Source organism: Folsomia candida, unplaced genomic scaffold (assembly GCF_002217175.1).
Source record: "Folsomia candida strain VU population unplaced genomic scaffold, ASM221717v1 Fcan01_Sc049, whole genome shotgun sequence".
Classification (NCBI taxonomy): Eukaryota; Metazoa; Arthropoda; class Collembola; order Entomobryomorpha; family Isotomidae; genus Folsomia; species Folsomia candida.
Window position 1 is genome coordinate 77333 of NW_019091241.1, and position 18209 is coordinate 95541.

Here is an 18209-nt window from a genome sequence, read left to right on the forward strand (position 1 = left end):
TACATACGAAAAATCGGGAGCAATTATTTTCTCACTTGGCAAATATCTCCTCAGTCTTGTGTATATTTTTAGATCAATGGGCAGAAGGCGCAGATTGTTTTAATTGTCGGTGTGAGCTCGTGTGTGGTATTAAATTTCCAAATTGCGAAAGAGTGTGATAATCCTTTGAGAACGTATCTGGTGAAATATTGTGTGGGATGAAAGTCGAATTGCCACCACATCGGCGACAACTCGATCTCCTTTGTCTCTACCACAGGGCAGAAATGGGATCAGTTCTGCATACAGACAGAGGTCGAATTTGCCACCTGGAAGGAAATTGAGCTCCGAAGTTTGAAGGACAACTTTGGCTATGGATAAATGATCCAATTAGCAGAATAATGTTGATCAAAAGCGAATGTTGGGTGTCATTAAAACAACGTTTCTTCTGAAGGACGAGGAATGTGACGGAATTAAGAGAGTCGACCTCTCGACAAGGTCTCCATGAAAGCGGAAACCAAAGAGGCCGAACACCTGCTGCTTTACTGCTCGCATTTCTTCTGCATTCCTCTCTCGGCAATAATAGCAAATCAATTCAGTTGAGAGGCTGCTTGTACTTTGTTTTTGTGTTCGAGAGGAGTGAAGGCTGGGGAAAAACATGGTTGGCACTTGGTTATTCTGGAAAAGTTACTCACCACTTAATTAAATACCAGAGTTGGGAGAAAGTCTGAACGGTGGAACTGTTTTTGTTGTTGTTTGCTCCTTTCATCCATCATAACACTGACGATGGAAATGCATACGAAATCTGGGAAAATGAGAACCCAAACAAGTTGACATCAGTCCGCACGACACGACGCCGACTGGAGAAAGTTTGCTCAATTGAAATTGAAGTGGAGTAAACAAATGTCTTTCAAGTTTTATTTTGCGCTGTGGTGGATTTTTCGAGCAGACTTTTCTCCACTAATGGAAAAGTTTTTTGGGGGGCTTTTACATGGCTTTTAAATTTGTTTTTGGGGCAGTTGCTGGAAAAATGGAAAATTATTTGAGATTCGTGCAAGGCAGGCAGGTCCACAGGTGTTTCCGCTCCTCCTCTGAGAAACCAGGGTCAAGTTGAAAGCTTCAACATGAGCATATTTCCGTGATCTGAAATTGTAGCAAACTTTCACCAGCTCTGTCAATTATTTAGCTTTGCGACTGTGTAGGAGCGGTATTTGGAGGACATGCTGTTTGGATGGCTTTGCGAAACCAGAACAAATATCGAAGATAAAATATCCATCCATCGTCCTGTGTCAATGTTGACAGTACGAGGCTTCGTGTCGTTTTGATATTCTTGCAAACCAAAACCGGATATCTGAGTTTATCTGACGTGCTTTTTTACGGATGAGATGTTCTTTTCGTGATTTGATTTGTGTGTCTGTGAAGTCGGAAATATTGTTCCGAGTACATTCGTTAAATCAGTAGAGAAAGAAGTATGTCTCAAAATCCAAGTAGCATCGTACAGTCCGATGAACCGTGTTGCCTAGAATAATGAAATTATGCGTTCTCTCCCCTTATGCCAAAAGTTTGGATAAAGTTTTATTGGAAACGTGACACGTGTCTGGTCGCAAAGTCGCGTAATCCAGACGAACGAATTGGGAGCAATGTAAAAATATATGGCTACACAGGACGGAAGTAGGTTTCTTTCCTTCCTTCTCGATACGCAAGTACATTGGGAGCACGTGGCCATGGACGAAAGTGGAGAAAGTGCGTCCCTGCAGCAGTTGGTGCTTTCTCCGCCATTCTTTTTTGTTCCCTTTCTCTTCCGATGCATTTGTTTTCCTTTGTTCCGATATTATTGTCTTTCTTTCGATCCCAACAAGTCCGCCACTAATTCAGTCAACGAAGCGAAGCATCGGATTTGTGCTCGTCTCTGATTTATTTATTTCCTCCCCTCGGAGCAGACCCAGGAGAGAACAAAACTGTTCGTTTAACTAACGCAGACCGAGCTAAATAATCTCACTGCTGGAGCCAAGGAAAGCAATTTCTTCCCCACGTCTTGCCCATCTTCTTTCCAAGATGAGACGATTCGCTCACTCACGTCTAGCGTCGTACGTGCCTATCACGCACCCCTATCAAATCCGCGATATAAAGATGGAGAGGATTTGCTAAATGTAAATCCATAAATTAGGAATAAGCCCCCTTTCCCCATCACTTTGCTCCATCACTTTGGCTTTGGTGGCTGTACGCTGGATTTTATGTTTATTGCACGACCCATTTAATAGCTGCGGGTGGGGAATCGGAGGAAAAGGAGTGGTGCACTCTTTTTTAAGAAGGTCAAACCCCTCTAGTATTGGAACTACATTTGCGACTTTTCGAGTGAGTGTCGTCGTAGATGAAATGTGTGCAAAGATGATAAAGCAGTCTCGAAAAATGGCTAAAAATTTGCATTTTAGTGAAGTGAGTCTGCATGGGCATAAGTAAATGCACATGTACATGAGCCTGGTGCGTGCCTCGGTCTGGAAACCCCCACGAGAGCGTACGGACGTACATACGTGGATACGTAGAGAGTGGCGAATGTCGTGAACTGCGGAGCTAAATGTGCCACCATCCCGAGTAATTTTGTGTGTCTGCTGTCATTGTCATTCTGGGCAAAGCTGATCTTAGTCAGCAGGGGATTCCTGAAGCACTTAAGGAGAAAGCATGGAAAACTGTTCCGCGTCGTCATCGTCTCCCTCAAGAAATATCCAGAGCAAATCTCATTTTCATCTCCGACGTTCAACTCACTCAATTCGCATCACATGCCAAACTCGAACCAAGGTTTGTTCACTCCCTTTCTGACTGTGACCACCACTACGTCGCGGCTCCTCAGCTGGATGGCTGGCGTGCGTGTGGAGGGCACACAAGTCCAAGTTTGCATTCATTTCCTGTTCCGTTTCTGAAAGGATAGAATCTACTCCGACGTCTGAGGCGGATCTTCGTGGGTGATGGGATGCGGGGGAGGGCAGCTCGATAAAGCGAGGATTGGTGCGAAAATGACACTGTTATGAGCCAACAGTAACTGGAAAACATTGTGTTTATATAACTGGAAGCGGAGGAGATAAGGAGTTGCATCAGTTTGCGAACATAATTGGTTTCACGGGGAGGCGATGTGATGAAGAGCAATAAAAGAGACTTCTCATCCGCTCCCTTCGCAAAAGATTGCTTAATTTGAATAGGACTAAGATTAGTGGAGCGGATGGAGATGAATAATTTTCTACTCTTTCCATAAATCCCTGTTTGTTCATGCATCGAGCACTTTTTCTCATTAATCTTGATTCCGACCGTGATCAGGTTCCGGCAGCAGTTGAGAAAACGTATGGGAGAGAAATATAGCTCGAGAGGAGAGAGCAGACTGGAAATTGCAGGAGCAGCAAGCTCGACATTTACGATGACTAATCGCGCTTTCACTAAATGAGTGGATACGGACGTATCTTTGTTGTTGTGTGTTTGCACAATAAAAGATCAAGTGCCTAAAAGTTAGCATGGGCACATCAGACCTCACTTCTTCTCGACTTCGATAGATAGATTGATCATTCATCATTCACTCCCTCCTCGTTGATGAAAAAACGGGCTGCACCACCACCAAGGCCAAGCAAATCTACAAACTACGCATCGTAATATTCATGATGACTACTTTTTGAAAGCATCAAGTTTTATGATTCATCTTCATTTTGCGCTGTAAAGATAAACTAAAATGAGATCAGGCTACAAAACATCAAAGCATTTTCATTCGACAAACATTGAGATGATGATAATGATGATGATGATGGAGCCTTGTTTACCCAGAAAGAGAGAGAGAGAGAGAGATGAGAAGAAAGGAAGAAAGGCTGAAAATATGAAATGAAGCAAAGAAAAAACATTAAGGAAATTGCTTATTAATTTTTCCAAGAGCGAGAATCCTCTTGTGAACATAGTCCACACCGTTGCGCAATGGATTCGAGAGATGCTGATCATCTCATCATTGGTGCGATGACCTTGATTGGGAGTGAAATCGGATGAGGAGAGCGTTAAGTCGAATAATGAGCCGGAGGGCAGACGCCACCAAACAATAAGCTTTTCGAGCATAGGTCACCTGCTGCTGCTCCTCCTGCTTGAACGAGGCTAATGGCGCGGAGGAGACGACGACTTGTGTTTTGTTGTGTTGCAGCAATTTGCTTTTTAATGAGCTCCTCGCCATGAAAATTGAGACGCTCCATGTCATCCAAATCGAGCTCGTTAGGAGAAAGTAAACAACGCTGCTGCTGCTCTTGCTCCCACATCCACCGACTTGCGAGAGATTATGTGCACACGTCTTGGCACGAGACGTACGGGCCGCAGTGCAGGGAGGAGCAACAGTTCCCCCACCGAATCATGTCCAATTCAACAGTTTGTTTTTATTGAGTACAAGTATAATGATGACACACGGAGGTGTTGCATAATACTTATTTACATATTTGGATGGTTTGGCTAATTCGAACATTACTGATATACATATTTTGATGTAACGGTTCACAGATTTTTTTTCTACTTGTTCAAAATACAGACAGAGATTAGAGTAAATATTTGATAAGAATATAATATGGATATGAGGACTAGGCTACGTATTCAATGTTTCCGTGAATTTCCTCCAACTGTCAAAATATTGTGTAGTTGGGACTCGTAAAGCTTGTACATTTGCACCACAGATTTGAAGAAGAATCACCTCCTTGGGAGTAATACTAGACATGCACGCGAATGAATATGCATGAATTGATACCATGCATCCTCGCACTTTTACAAATTTTAGAAATTGTGAAATCCTGCTCAACAATTGCCTGTTTGGCCTACAATTCGAGTCGGAATGGGCCCGAGGGACCTGGGCATGGAGAGAGACTCCGCTACAGGGTCCTCCCAGAAGTACGTACGTACGACGAGGTAGAAAAATAAATAATGGAGATTTCCTACTCTACATAAAACAAAACCTCCGAGGGAAGTTTTACATAAGGATTGAAATAAATGACGTCTCTGTGTGTAACCTGACTTCTCGTGACATTTGGGAAAGTAAGTTTTCTTGAGTAATAATAATAATAAAGTCAGTTTTTCCCTTCCTTTCTCACGACGCAATTTTGAAATATGAGTTGTATGCAAATTTCACAATATGAAAAATGAATGGAATGATCTTTCATAAGTTTGCATACATGAGACGCTGGGACAAATTGCTCCTGCCTTTCCTTCCTTTCTACCTGTCCTGATTGCGAAATGAACTCATTTCTCTTATTCCCCGTCCGCTAAGGGGAGACCTATCTGACACACGTCGAAGTAATATTCTACAGCTACATTCTACTCCCTGCAACAACAAGTAAGTAGTCTAACAAGTAAGATGCTTGTGGAATGACGAGGAAAAGTCTTGTTGTAAAAAAGAGAGGTAAAAAGAAGATGGAAAATGGGTGCAAGGAGGGAGTCGTGCCACATGCATTGATGGAGAGTGGGTTGTGCAATCAAGTCTCTAAGGAATGTTCTCCTTCGAGGGTTGACACCACTCAGTCTCTCACAAATTGGTAATGGAATTCTTCGAGTTGCGTCTCACGTTGTCCATGATCTCTCCGCAGAGGACGAGGGTGGAAAGGTCCACGGCCGACTTGGTCTTCCTCCCCCCTGTCCCCTTCCCAAGCTGGCCAGACTCTCCGAAAATGGAGACTGGGAAGTTGGAGGGCGACGTCACAAACACAGAGTTTTGTCGCAGCCGGTTCTGGCTCCCACGCCCGCCTTGGCAAAGTCGTGGTGAGAGATTCGTGGTCGTCGTCCCTTGGAAGTTGAGAGTGGAGGGGACGCCCAAACCACCCATGGAAATGGACATGGACCGTGACCCACCCCCTCCGTTCATCAGCAGTGGCTCCGTCGTGCAGGTCGTCGTGGTCGTCGTGACTCCGTGGTAGTTGCACTTGCTGAAGTGCGGGCTTCCTCCGCCCGTCTCCGACGTCAGGTTGAACTTGGAGATGGAGAATGTTCGCTGCAATATAGGAAACGTGTCAGTCGTGAATTTCACACGCATACAAATTTTCATTAACAAAGTGGTGGGGCGATGGCCGGAGAAAGGTTGAATTCTGTTTGATTTATTTTCCCAGGAGGATTCGACCGCATTTAATCAGGGTCCCAATTACTCACCATTCCACTCGCAACGATTGAACCATCTGGATTGTGTCACACGAGGGAAAGGGACAGATTTCGCAATCCGTTTCTTTCTACAAAATTACTTTCTCTCTCCGCCGCGGCCGCCTCGAGACCACGCACTCGGTCAGCAATCAACTTGCTGTCAAGTGCAGTGAGGAGGACACCACTTGTCAAAGATATTCTGTCAGGAGGCGTTCAACTCTTGGGCTCCTCTTCTCCTCAGCGTTTAGTCTTTTTCTCATTAGCGGCTGAAATACCTTTGATATTTCAGCCGCTCCTCCAATGGAGTTTTAATTAAAAGTCAAAGTACATGGGCTGGGAGCGTCAGGAGTTTTTCCGAGTGAGTGAAATCTCAGCGGAGGAGGAGGCAGCCTCTTGGCAGCGGTGAGTGAAAGTGAGACAAGTGAAAATTTTACAGTTGGGACGTGTCTGAGGAAGTAACTGACAGAGCGGAAAAGTCGGCCGTCTCGCGAAAGGGGAACTTATCTCCTTCGTCTTTGATCTCGACTTACGGGGTAGTTGGTGTTGATTGGGGGGACGTCCGCCATGGGGCAGTTGGGATTGTGATGCTCACAAAACTTGGGTTGATATGGTTCCAGGAGGCGGATTTTAGACCAGCGGTTGAAGAAGAGGATGATTGCACCCATCCAGAGTATGAGGACCACGAGGACGATGGCTGAATGGAGAACAAGAAATTTGCATATAATTTACATGTGAGTATTAAATTACGGTCCTCAATAGGAAGTATTAATTTAAAGATGTGGTGACGCACCGATCTCCTCTCCTCTAACGACGACGCCTTGGGTGGACGTGCCGTTGCTGCCCTCTGGCCCTGTGGTGGGTCCGGCCATGTGGTCCATCTCCTGTTGCTGGTAGTGGTTCACTTGTTGGAGCAGAATTTCGCGGTGAATCAGCACGTCGTTCGACATCCTTCTAGTCCCGTGAAATGGTCACCACCTGGTCAAAATAGCGTACGCTCGTTACCACTTTCACTCGGGATATCTTTTGCTTTCACTTTGGGGGAGGTTTGCAGGATCAATTTTATGCTAATTCAGCTTGTTTAATCGATGTGGACACATGGACCACGAAGGTAACTTGGTCGCGGAATTCGAAAAATATAGATAAAAATCGCTACATGACGTGGGGTGGTATAAGGTTATCTTCCCATGCAAATTTATTTGCCATTTTTCATCCGATTTGGACGACGTTCGATAAAATCTACTCTCAGATGTGGTCGACATGTCTTTGTGCTCTCATCGCCATGACCTTACTAGAAATTTTTCGATTTGCATACTTGAAAGATTGTCAAAATGTGTATTTATTTCTCAAAAATTAGTCAAATCAGATGACAAATTCCGAAATTATGACATGGCGAATAACTGCACTGCGAGGACGAGGTCATACCGCGATACGGTCAGGAGATTCACGATCTCTGTTGTAAATATATGGAGAAGAGTTACGTCGTCTGGTTTTGTAACTTCAACTGCGTAGCCACGCTTTCTCCAGCTCCAAATTTTGTGTGTGGTTTTAGAGTGGCCGACTTTCCTCCTTGAACACCATGTTCCCAGTCGTGTGTGAAATTTTATGTTCTCTTGCGTAACTCGAGACGTAGATGGATCCGAGCCAGCCTAAAACATGGCTTTTATACGATGAAGAGGTTTAATTAGCTGACCTTTATCACAGCTCTGCCGATTTTGACATGCGACTGTAATTTGCCAGGGATGAGAGTAAACAGAGCGAATGCATGCACGATGCAGCGGCCTTATGGGGGCAATTCCGGAAAATCCCCAGACATTTTTTTGCAAAAATTTTTATATGCCCTGCCATCCTGAGGGTTGGAATGACCCTCAGTGAAATTTCGTTGGGCCACACCCCCTGGGGGGCGAAGTGGCCCCCCGCTTGACCTTTGACATTATAATGTGGCTGAGATTGTAGGTCTATGTGTGTGTAGCTTACATTCCAAATTTGGAAGCATTTGGTCAACCACAACGCCGGGCGCAGTATGGCGACACTCGCAAAACCCCCCTTTTCGGCCCTTTTCAACCGCTTATAACTTCGCTAGGTGGATCGATAGAGCTTAGATCCATCATCTTGTACATATGGATGCGATCACACATATTTTTGATCGTGTCGACACGGAAGTGTCGACAATGTGGGCATGTCGACATTGTTCAATTACGCCGAAATTCAAAACGTTATGTCTTTGAATGGGGGAAGAGTGGGTCTACCGTTTTAGCAGGGGATGAATCTTGAGAATGTGTGTCATCTTATCCCCCAAACAGCTAAGCTCTATCGATCCACCTAGCGAAGTTATAAGCGGTTGAAAAGGGCCGAAAAGGGGGGTTTTGCGAGTGTCGCCATACTGCGCCCGGCGTTGTGGTTGACCAAATGCTTCCAAATTTGGAATGTAAGCTACACACACATAGACCTACAATCTCAGCCACATTATAATGTCAAAGGTCAAGCGGGGGGCCACTTCGCCCCCCAGGGGGTGTGGCCCAACGAAATTTCACTGAGGGTCATTCCAACCCTCAGGATGGCAGGGCATATAAAAATTTTTGCAAAAAAAGGTCTGGGGATTTTCCGGAATTGCCCCCATAAGGCCGCCGCATCGTGGCATGGAACCACGAGAAAGAAAACGGTGTGTATGTGACAGGAGGAACGTTGTGCAGTTGACTAGTTGACATGGATTGCGGTGTAAAAGTGGACTCTCTCCCCTTTGTGCCTTGACTTCTGTTTAATAGCCCCATTGCCTCGTCGTCTAAAAACCACACAAAGTTGGCAGGGATTCAACACATCAATCCTCCTTCCAGGCAGAGGAGTCTAATGGGATTTCACTCCTCTCGGGGAGATGCTATTGTCCGCTTCAAACCACAAACCACATACGACGAACGATCAACACCTAGCTCCCGAACCTGTTAAACAAATGTGGGGAACGTGAAATGTGCGTCTAGTTTAAACCAGGTCGTAACCGCAACGATTTTGGCCCACGCATTGCATACCAAGGAACGAACCAAGTGACGACTTCACGCTCCAATAACCACGACCTCCTGCTTTCACCCGTTCCACTCACTGATCAAATTCACGAGCTGGTAAAATCATATTCAATCGGCGTTGAAGAAGAAGAGTTCAAACAGGAAATGGCTTTTAACTTTCGACTTTGAAAAGTAGTTTGACATTCAGTTCAGCAGGGTGAGGACAAAGTTACAAGTGTCAACTACACTGCCAAATCAAGTTTGCGTACGGCTGTGTTAAACGTATGTATGTACATACTACGACGTAATCTCGTAATAAGCATGAAATGAACTTAGTCAGTCGGAGGGTTAAAATCGGGAGAGCGTTGTATAATTCAGGGTTTTATTTCTCACGGATTCTCAACTTTTCTCTCATTTCCATCTTTGATTGTCTTTCGGGGCCGTCCATAAATTACGTAACGCAAAAATCATCATTTTTTGGACCCCCCCCCCTCCCCCCTCGTAACGGCATCGTAACGCTTCTCGACTACCCCCCTCCCCCTTCGTAACGTAACGTAAATTTGATTTCACCGCAGGTAATTTCTTTAACAGTAACTTGCAAAATTTTCATTTGCTCCAGGTTGTGTAGACAAATGTCGCTTTTATTGCTTCTATTTCTTTTAAATTGCTAGATAAATTAGAATTTTGTGAATTTCTTGTTCAAGAACAACCGAAATCATATTCGACAAGAAATGGAAATTGTAAATCTTACAGGTCTCTCAACGTTTACCAAGACTCACAATGGAACCTTTTGTCAAGTTGCACCCGGAAAACTATCGTACGACCATTAATACATATGTAGATGAGTACAATTCTTGATAACCATCATGCCTCCTAAGTGACCTCGTTGGGGCTCAGGTGACCGGCAAATTCCGATCAAATTCTCATCTTAAAGGTAAGGCTCAATTAATCGTGAAACTTACGTCACACCATCGCCCTCCGAGGTCACTGTGGAGGAATGATGGTTTACAAGTAGGCAAGAATTTTGCTCTTCTTTTAATGTGAGCACCATAATGAAAAACGTATTTACATGCGTAGACTGAAACCTTCTGGATGACATGAGTTCAATCCGATTTTTAATCGCGTTTATGAAATGCGTTACTTAACAAATTTGTTATACCCCCCTCCCCCTACATAACAATTCGTAACGCTCTTCCCATGACCCCCCTCCCCCCCTCTTGCGTTACGTAATTTATGGACGGCCCCTTCAGACTTTGATTCAAGATGGATTTGAATCGGATCCCTTTGGTTCTTTATTTCGTGTCCTATCTGGCTCAGACCGATCCAATTTTCACTCCTGGTCGACACAAAGGTAGCGCAGGACGAGTGTCAGTCGAAAGAGCGAAATGTCATTGTGCCCGAAGGTGTGTGCATGCAGAGCGAGATGAAATGCAAACAGGTTTATCGGAGCTGCAACCTCCGATTCCTCCATTCGACTGCAGGATTCAGTGTCAAATAATGACATGGTTTCGAACAGGGCTGTCATTCCTTATCCAATTTTCCCATTGTCAGGATAATTAGTTTTCTTTATGCTTCCCAAAAATGCCGAAGGTTTCCATTTCCGACCAGGCCCCAAATTAAGCAATCAGGCGAAATCCAGCTCGTGTAAATGTTTTTCATTAGGCTAATGCACCTGCAAAAGCCACCCTTCCTCAGCCTAGCTCCCTCCTGACATTTTAATTAAGCAAAATGACCACGTCGTCGATTTCTCCGATCCAGCCAGAGTTTACGCAACTCCGCATTTAGGCCCAATTTCTGACCGACGGCACAGAAATAATCTCCAGATAAGCCAAGAATACTGGACTGTGGACATGTGGCGGAGTGGATGATTGCTTGATTGATGTGCTTCTTCTCCAACGACTTAATGACGAGGCGAGTTCTGATGGGAAGCAGAGGGAATAATTCTCACCACACAATGGGGAAATTGGGTTTAATTGATTAATTGATTTTCATCGACTTGGTTGCTTACCGAACCTGTGAGGAAATACCTGCTCGAAAACACACACTTGCCCATGTTTTCTGTGTACCTACTTCTCATGTCATGCATACCCATGCATGCACACACGCTCAACTATCTTGTTGCCATTTCTATACATATTTATTTACGTCCAGAGTTAGCCACGGCTGCCCAACAGTAAAATGCCCAACAGTAAAATGCCCAACAGTAAAAACAAATAGTTCACTCCTCCATTTTATTCCCCATAAAAATGATTTAAAACACATAAAACAAACAACAATCATTGCTCACAAATGACTAAAAATGTGGGTCCCGACTCACTTGGTGCGAAGGAAAGTTATCTCGAAATTTTCAATGATTTCAAACCGAGTCGCACACAATGCTTGGGACATTTTCCAGTTAATAGTTCGGCTCCTAGGTTTAGCTTTGGAGGAACCATGAATTTGGCAGCATTAAAAATTTATGTGAGATAGAAAGAGAATGGTCTGAAGTGCCTCGAGTTAAATTATATGTTGGAGAGAGTGAAGTTTCCATTGCCCGCAGTTTATGGACAAAGTTAACGTAAACTTGGCCGCACTCGCAGTTATTACATGTGACGCGTCATACCTCGAATTGTGTGCCATTGTCGGGAAAAACAATTTAACTGAATTTTTGAATCAAGGTTGAAATGCTTTATGTAAAGGTCCAATTTTACGCCTTCCTTTTCAGAAAATGAGTACGGCACGTGTCCCACTTCCGGTGCTTTCACTTAGCTTCTGCTGAAATGTTGGGAATTGCATGGGATTCCAAAATGGGGGATTCTTGTGCACTATTACATAAGTGAGTCGTGTTTTGTTTGAGTTTTTCCCAAAAATGCCCACCTCACCTTTTCGCTTTTGTTTTCGTTCGCTGTCATTGTTTGGACTATTTACACTGTCACAATTGTTTGACATGGGTTGACACTATGAGGACGAGACCAGGCAGCAGAATGGCTCACTGTGTCAACACGTAAGGGAAGACAAGCCCGTTTGTTATGATGACAAAGCACCACTTGTTTCTGCATTAAATATCCACACCTTGTAGGCTTGAGTCATTAAGGAATCCGTGATAGTGGTGACAACAACTTGCTCGCATTGGTTGGTTGGTTGGCAAACATGTAGTGTCAACTATTTCTTAAATTAACAAAGGGCGCAGCAATTATGCGCCTTGTTGCGAAACCATTTATCCATTTTGCATGCACTTTCTCTCCAAATTGAGCTGTACACACTTGTACAATGATGCAAAGTGTTGACAACTGTGCCAAGATTGTCGCCACACTCATTACCAGATTTCAAGGCGGATATGTGTTCAAGTTATGCATGAATAAATGAGGAAATGCTGAGCAGCTATTATCCATCATTGATTGATGAAAGGGCAGTTATAAGTTTGTTGACAAGTTCGAGGAGTAGTAAATATGTTCTCATTCTGCAAAATTCCCCAGTTGGAACATGGCTAGATTTACACGGAGGATGATTGTGAGCTGTTGTAAATAATGGTTAAGCCGGTGGGCATATTTGGGTCGTGTTTCATCTCGATAATGTGAGTTGGCTGAGGAGTGCTTCCGTACTTGTCAGTAACCGATTTCGATGCCCTTTGGACATGTGGTAGTCTCCCATGAGTGGACTGAAACCCTCAAGTGTTTTGACTCCTTGCCCACATTTACGCCCGCCACACCCACGAAAAGGTGCCAAAAAACGGTGAAAGTAATGCTTTCCCCCATTCAAATCCACGCTAAAAATCCAATTTTACTCGGATTTTGATATTCCTGATTCCATTATACTCCCAGCTAGTTGTTTTCTTATATCCAAGATCAAAATAAACTTTTTTTATGATTATTTACAGGCAAAATTTACGTTGTTGATTACTACAACAATGCTCATTAATAATTTCAAACTTTTAAATAGTAAACACTTCAAAAAGTTTAGTTTGATGTTGTTTATAAGAAAGCAACTATCTGGGAGAATAATTGTGCACGGAATTTCAAAATCCGAGTAAAATTGGATTTTTGACGTGGATTTGAGTGAGTGAAATCTGGAGTGAAAGCGTTTTTTGGACACTTTTGAGTGGGTGTGGCGGGCGCAAATGTGGGCATGGAGTCAAAACACTTGAGGGTTTCAGTCCACTCATGGGAGACTGCCACATGTCCAAAGGGCATCGAAATCGGTTTCTGACAAGTGGGGAAGCACTCCTCCCGAGAGGACAAGAGGACACCAAGTGAGAGACACTGTCAACTGCGATGTCGAGATAGGGAAACAACAACTGCGAGTTACAACTGCGCCCGTTCTTCTTTTATTGCTTGTCCGAAGAAAGCGGTGGCTTATTTTTAATGACGGCCGGATGTCGGGCTTCCTTTATGTATCTATGCATGAGGTGGCTCAGTGCGTGGCAGTTGACACCCAAAGGCGTACGCGAAATCCTTTAATCTATTTATACGACCCAATATCCGAGATGCAAACACAAGAAAACACAAGCGCAAATCCACTCTCGCAACACAAAAGGTATTTCACATTTTACGACCCAAATCCTCGTGATTTCGCTCTCTTATTGTGGGAGCAAAACTCTGCTGGAATTAGGACCAAAATGTTGCGACATGAAATAATGAGGACAAAAACATAACTGGGAATGCTTTTATCTATGGACATGTATCCTTATTAATATGTGGTTGGGGCTTAAATTTTCAGAAAAATTGGTTGAAATTGCCTTTTGGTGTCATGTTCCGCATGGTTTGGGGCTTATTGGCTGTCAAATAGGGTTTGCGAATACAGATTGACTTACCAGTTGGACTACGACGCGGAAGATGAAGCAGGTTTGTGTGCAGCTGTCAGAATTTGCATCCAAGCCGACAGCGGTGGATGATGAGAAGTCAGTTGTTTTGTGCTTGGTGGGGAACAAAGAAGTTCATATTTTGAGTTGACAAAGTGACTCGGTTTGGACGGGGAGAGTGGAGAGTAATCAAATTACGGGCTTAATTGCTTCGCTACCTCGGGTCACAGATTGTCTCGAGTTTACAAGTTTAATGGGCTCAAAGCGCCTCTCACTCGGTCGACGAGGCCAATTTCCACTCGGTCCGCACAAGAAGAAGGATTGATTTGTCATGTAAATTGGATACGATTTCAAGAGTTCACTTTAGTTTGCAAAGTTGAAACCTTGTTGTTCAGCGGGGGCAAAGAAGGGGAAAACTTTTGCTCACTTGACGTGATGTCGTGACACGAATGGTAATGATGATGCTAACGATGATGAGTCAAAGAGTCGAGTGGCATTACTGCTCTCTTAATTGTTCCTAATTTCCCAGCCCGACAAAGAATACGTACGAGTCTGATAAACTCTTCCCCAACTGAAGTGGATATCGTGCCAGGCAACAATTTGCTCCCGCTCTTCGAAAAGGTCAACGATGGCACCCAATCCCACTACTTAATGGAAATGACCCTTCACTTGGACTGCCTGTCCTTGCTTATTGTTGGGCCCATTTACAAGAGCACCCACCACGCACTGACCTTTCCTCTGTGAACGGGAGAGACCCGAATTAAGAGACCCGAATTAAGAGTTTAAGCTGGTCGTGCAAAAAGTGAGCGAGCGTGTTTTGAGGTGGAGAAAGTTGTTGAGTGATGATGTTGCTCCGAGTTTGGAGTTGGAGAGGAAACTGAGAGGCAAGTGAGCACTTTCTCCGCTTTTACCACCACGAACCTGCCAACCAGCTTGCCAACCGACCAGGGCAACAGATTCACAGCGAAAATCACCCCCTTTGCTTATGTGGACACACTTGTTATTAGTTTTGCTGCTGCTGCCCCTTCTTCCTCGCTCTCTCATCTCATGCCCCGTTGGACTGATGCATTATTATGAAGCAATATCCGTTAAGTGTGCATTTATTACTAGTTATTTCCGATGTTGAGATATCTTCAGCCATAAATTGACGCTGCTCATGACTCCTCCTCAGGTTTGAGGAAAGCGGGGTGGAATAAATTGACAAAGAATTCGGCCTTCCAGTCCGCCTCCATGTGTGGAGAACGGAGATTTATGTGTGCACAGGTGTACTGGGCGAGGTACGTTCTTCCCATTTGACCATTGTTTTTATTGTTACGAGGGTAAACCGTTCGCATAAAAGCAGTGTTAACCTTCCGACTCCCGAATAAAAGTTGGCAAAAATAACGGCGTGTGTACTGCCACACGTCGCTGAGGGTGGAATGGAAGCACATTAAAGTTTGCAACGACGACGGTGGCATTCTTTTCACAAGCAGCGGTTTGATGATCCATTAGCGACCTGTTCACTCTCCTCCCGCCATGAGCTGTGCACTAATGGTGGACATAAGTGGCCATCTGGTTTTTATTTTGCATCTGCAACACCCCACTCAACATGTCGGCTTTTATGCTGATTAGTTTGCAACTTGTGGTATCGCTCAAGAGGGGAACGAATGACTTTCACCACTTTCACCAGCTCCGTGCACTTCACGTCAGTGGCAGCTATAACAGCACTCGCTCCGCATCCGCCTCCTGCTCCTGGCTATCAAAAGCTTTTAAAGTGTAAAACAGGGCGGACGGAACAAGTTTTTGTCGTAATGAAGGACGGGAGGACTCGAGTGGGAGCAGGAGAGCGGAAACACACAGCTCTCACTCAGCAAGCCTGTTAATAAGGGTTCTTATTAATTTGTGGTTGCACCACTCATGATTCTTTTTGCTCCATCTAAAATTCCATAACATTTGCATTGTCGAATAACTAAAATATGTTGCTGGCTGGTTAGTGTACAAATTTTGCTCGAAATCTGACTACTTTGACCCAGCTAAATACTTTGGAGGTTTGAAATTTTGAAAAATCGCGAAACGAAGTGATGTATTCCCTACGTTCCCAAATTATGGGTTATTAATTCGAATCTGATTTTGGGAAAAAACGATTGAATCCGTCGAATGCAGTGAAAACCACACGCAACAGATTGTCAGCAAGGGTTTCGATTGCGGATTGTCATGCGACAGAGAGACAGATGAGAAGGGGCTCAAGTTCGAATTTTGGGTTCGGACATACATATTTGTAATCGGCATCAATTTCATCGAACGGTGGATTTAGATACTTTCCTGTAATGAAGAGGTGAACGTACTTTACCGGTCTCCATCTACTAAGACGATAAGTAGTTGATTTGTGTTTGGGTCCTAAGCGGATCTTGTCCCGTTTTCTTCTCGTTCAATCCCGTTCTGTTCTCAATGAAAGTCCAAAAGCTATATTTACCAACGACTTTGGCATCTGTGGTAGTATATTACTCCGCTTTCTGATTTTCTAACTCAAACTTTTCTCCCATGGCTGGGGAAACAGGACAAATCCCCCTTTCCCAGTGCAGCCTTGTAAGTAACAAAGCATTTTTATGTGGTTTTTATGAGTTTTGTGGTTTGCTGCGTAGTCTTAAATCTCTGCCTTTCTTTTCTTGGTGTACAAAACCCATTCGCAAATCTCAAATATGTTTCATAACGAGATTAAAAGCCTGGAGCAACAACTGCAATCCGTCCGACGTCGCCACACACGGAAAGTGAGATGCCAGCCAAACTTGTCTGCTTCCGCGTGTGTGTGTACATAGTCCCTGCTCACGAGAGACGTTGGCCAGGTTATCAGCATTGCGAGGGACGCTTTATGGGAGGAGCGAGATGGTGGAAATCAAGTCGTATCAAGAGTCGCTAATAGTCTCGTTTCCTTTTATTCTCTGTTGACACCCTAAAGCTCGCCACATTTACTTTCTCCTCCACACATACACACCAAACTATCACACCAATCACATCGAAACCAAACAGGAGTGTCGGGACGATGCAGTTTTATGTATTTAGTACCCGGTGGGCATTGGCAGTATCATCACATTATTACAATCGCACGGGAGTCTGATCCCATTCCCGATGGTGACATGGAATATTTGCTCTCCTCCTGAATGCGTTTGCAGAATATGAGATATGAATATTCATAAAGTTGCTGCTACGCACACACGCTCTGGGCAAACTTTTGTATGTTTTTCACTCCGACCAAATCCTCCAGCCGCATAATAAAATTCGTGGTTTGGTGTCGTACGAACATTTCATAGCATTTTATGCCTAGCTTGCGTCTCTGTGTGCCAAGTCGCAGGAGGAATAATTTTCCTTTGATTTTGATTTTCACCACCACCACCACCACAAGAACCACAACAACAACAACCAACCGATCGACGAAGGATGGTGACGGACAGCACTTGCCTAAATTGCACACACGCCAATTGAGTGCACACGGATAAATTCAAAATGGGTTATTATTCCCCCAAGTGGTTGGTGGAATATGTCGCTAATATCCACTTTCTCTGTCCATTCACCTCCTAAATTATCAATTGGATCTGAGCAAACAAACACAACACGTCCTGGGCTGGCCTGGATGCATTTAGGGGCTGGGGACATATTGGTGCTGCGGTACTGGTCTATGTGCTCGCAGCACTTTGTTCTAAGGCAGCTTGATTGGCGAAATTGTAGACGACGTAATTAAATAATTAACTTTTGGTATGAAGATCCCCTGAATCATGCACGAGCGAGCAATGCAATTTCGAGTTAATTTGTAATTGTGTGGTTGTGGCCTGGTTGGCAGTCCTGGGCTTCGCATAGCTGTACGTACGGAGTCGTCATCGCCCATCGACCAGCGTGGTGACAGTGAAAGGTGCTGACACGACAGGTAGAATCAATCAATCGATGGGGATGGCGGTGAAGATGGAGGAATGCCCAGGACGACGGACGTGTTAAATGTTTTGATTGGGAAGTGTAAATTATGTAGGGAAGGATTATTTTGGTGACACGACAGAGAGTGAGGTGGGAATGCTAAATGTCAACCAGAGCTATTAACTTATGCATTATTACGCAATGACAAGTCGTAAAGATCTCTCAAGTTGTGCCATAATTTAAAAATTACAAAACGTATTGATTGGCTCTCTGAGAGGAGCGTGTGTGACACAGAATTACTACGTCAGGGGAACGTACAAGAGAGCTCATGAATGAATGAATGAATCCATGTTTTCAAGGCGTAGTACAGGGAATAATAATGAAAAGCATGATTAGCTGGCTGGTTCGTGTTGTTACTTTCTCTAATTCCTTTACACACATCGCTGCGTCGT

At 44.2% G+C, this 18209-nt stretch overlaps 1 protein-coding gene across 3 annotated transcripts; it reads right to left on the bottom strand.

The window, feature by feature from the left end:
* Positions 1-4347: 4347 nt before the first annotated feature.
* Positions 4348-15114, bottom strand: LOC110862166. Of its 3 annotated transcripts, none has more exons than XM_035845277.1 (5): positions 14094-15114; positions 13888-13989; positions 6896-7080; positions 6636-6799; positions 4348-5962 (listed from the first exon to the last, which is right to left on the bottom strand). In XM_035845277.1, exons 3-5 carry the CDS (start codon positions 7050-7052, stop codon positions 5501-5503), a joined length of 783 nt encoding a protein of 260 aa, XP_035701170.1. In that variant the 5' UTR covers positions 7053-7080; positions 13888-13989; positions 14094-15114; the 3' UTR covers positions 4348-5500. The 3 variants fall into 3 exon arrangements, with proteins under 3 accessions (XP_035701170.1, XP_035701169.1, XP_021967035.1); XM_035845276.1 differs by lacking the exons at positions 13888-13989; positions 14094-15114 and adding exons at positions 7528-7828; positions 8778-8920; XM_022111343.2 differs by having other exon boundaries at positions 13888-15114.
* Positions 15115-18209: the final 3095 nt, after the last annotated feature.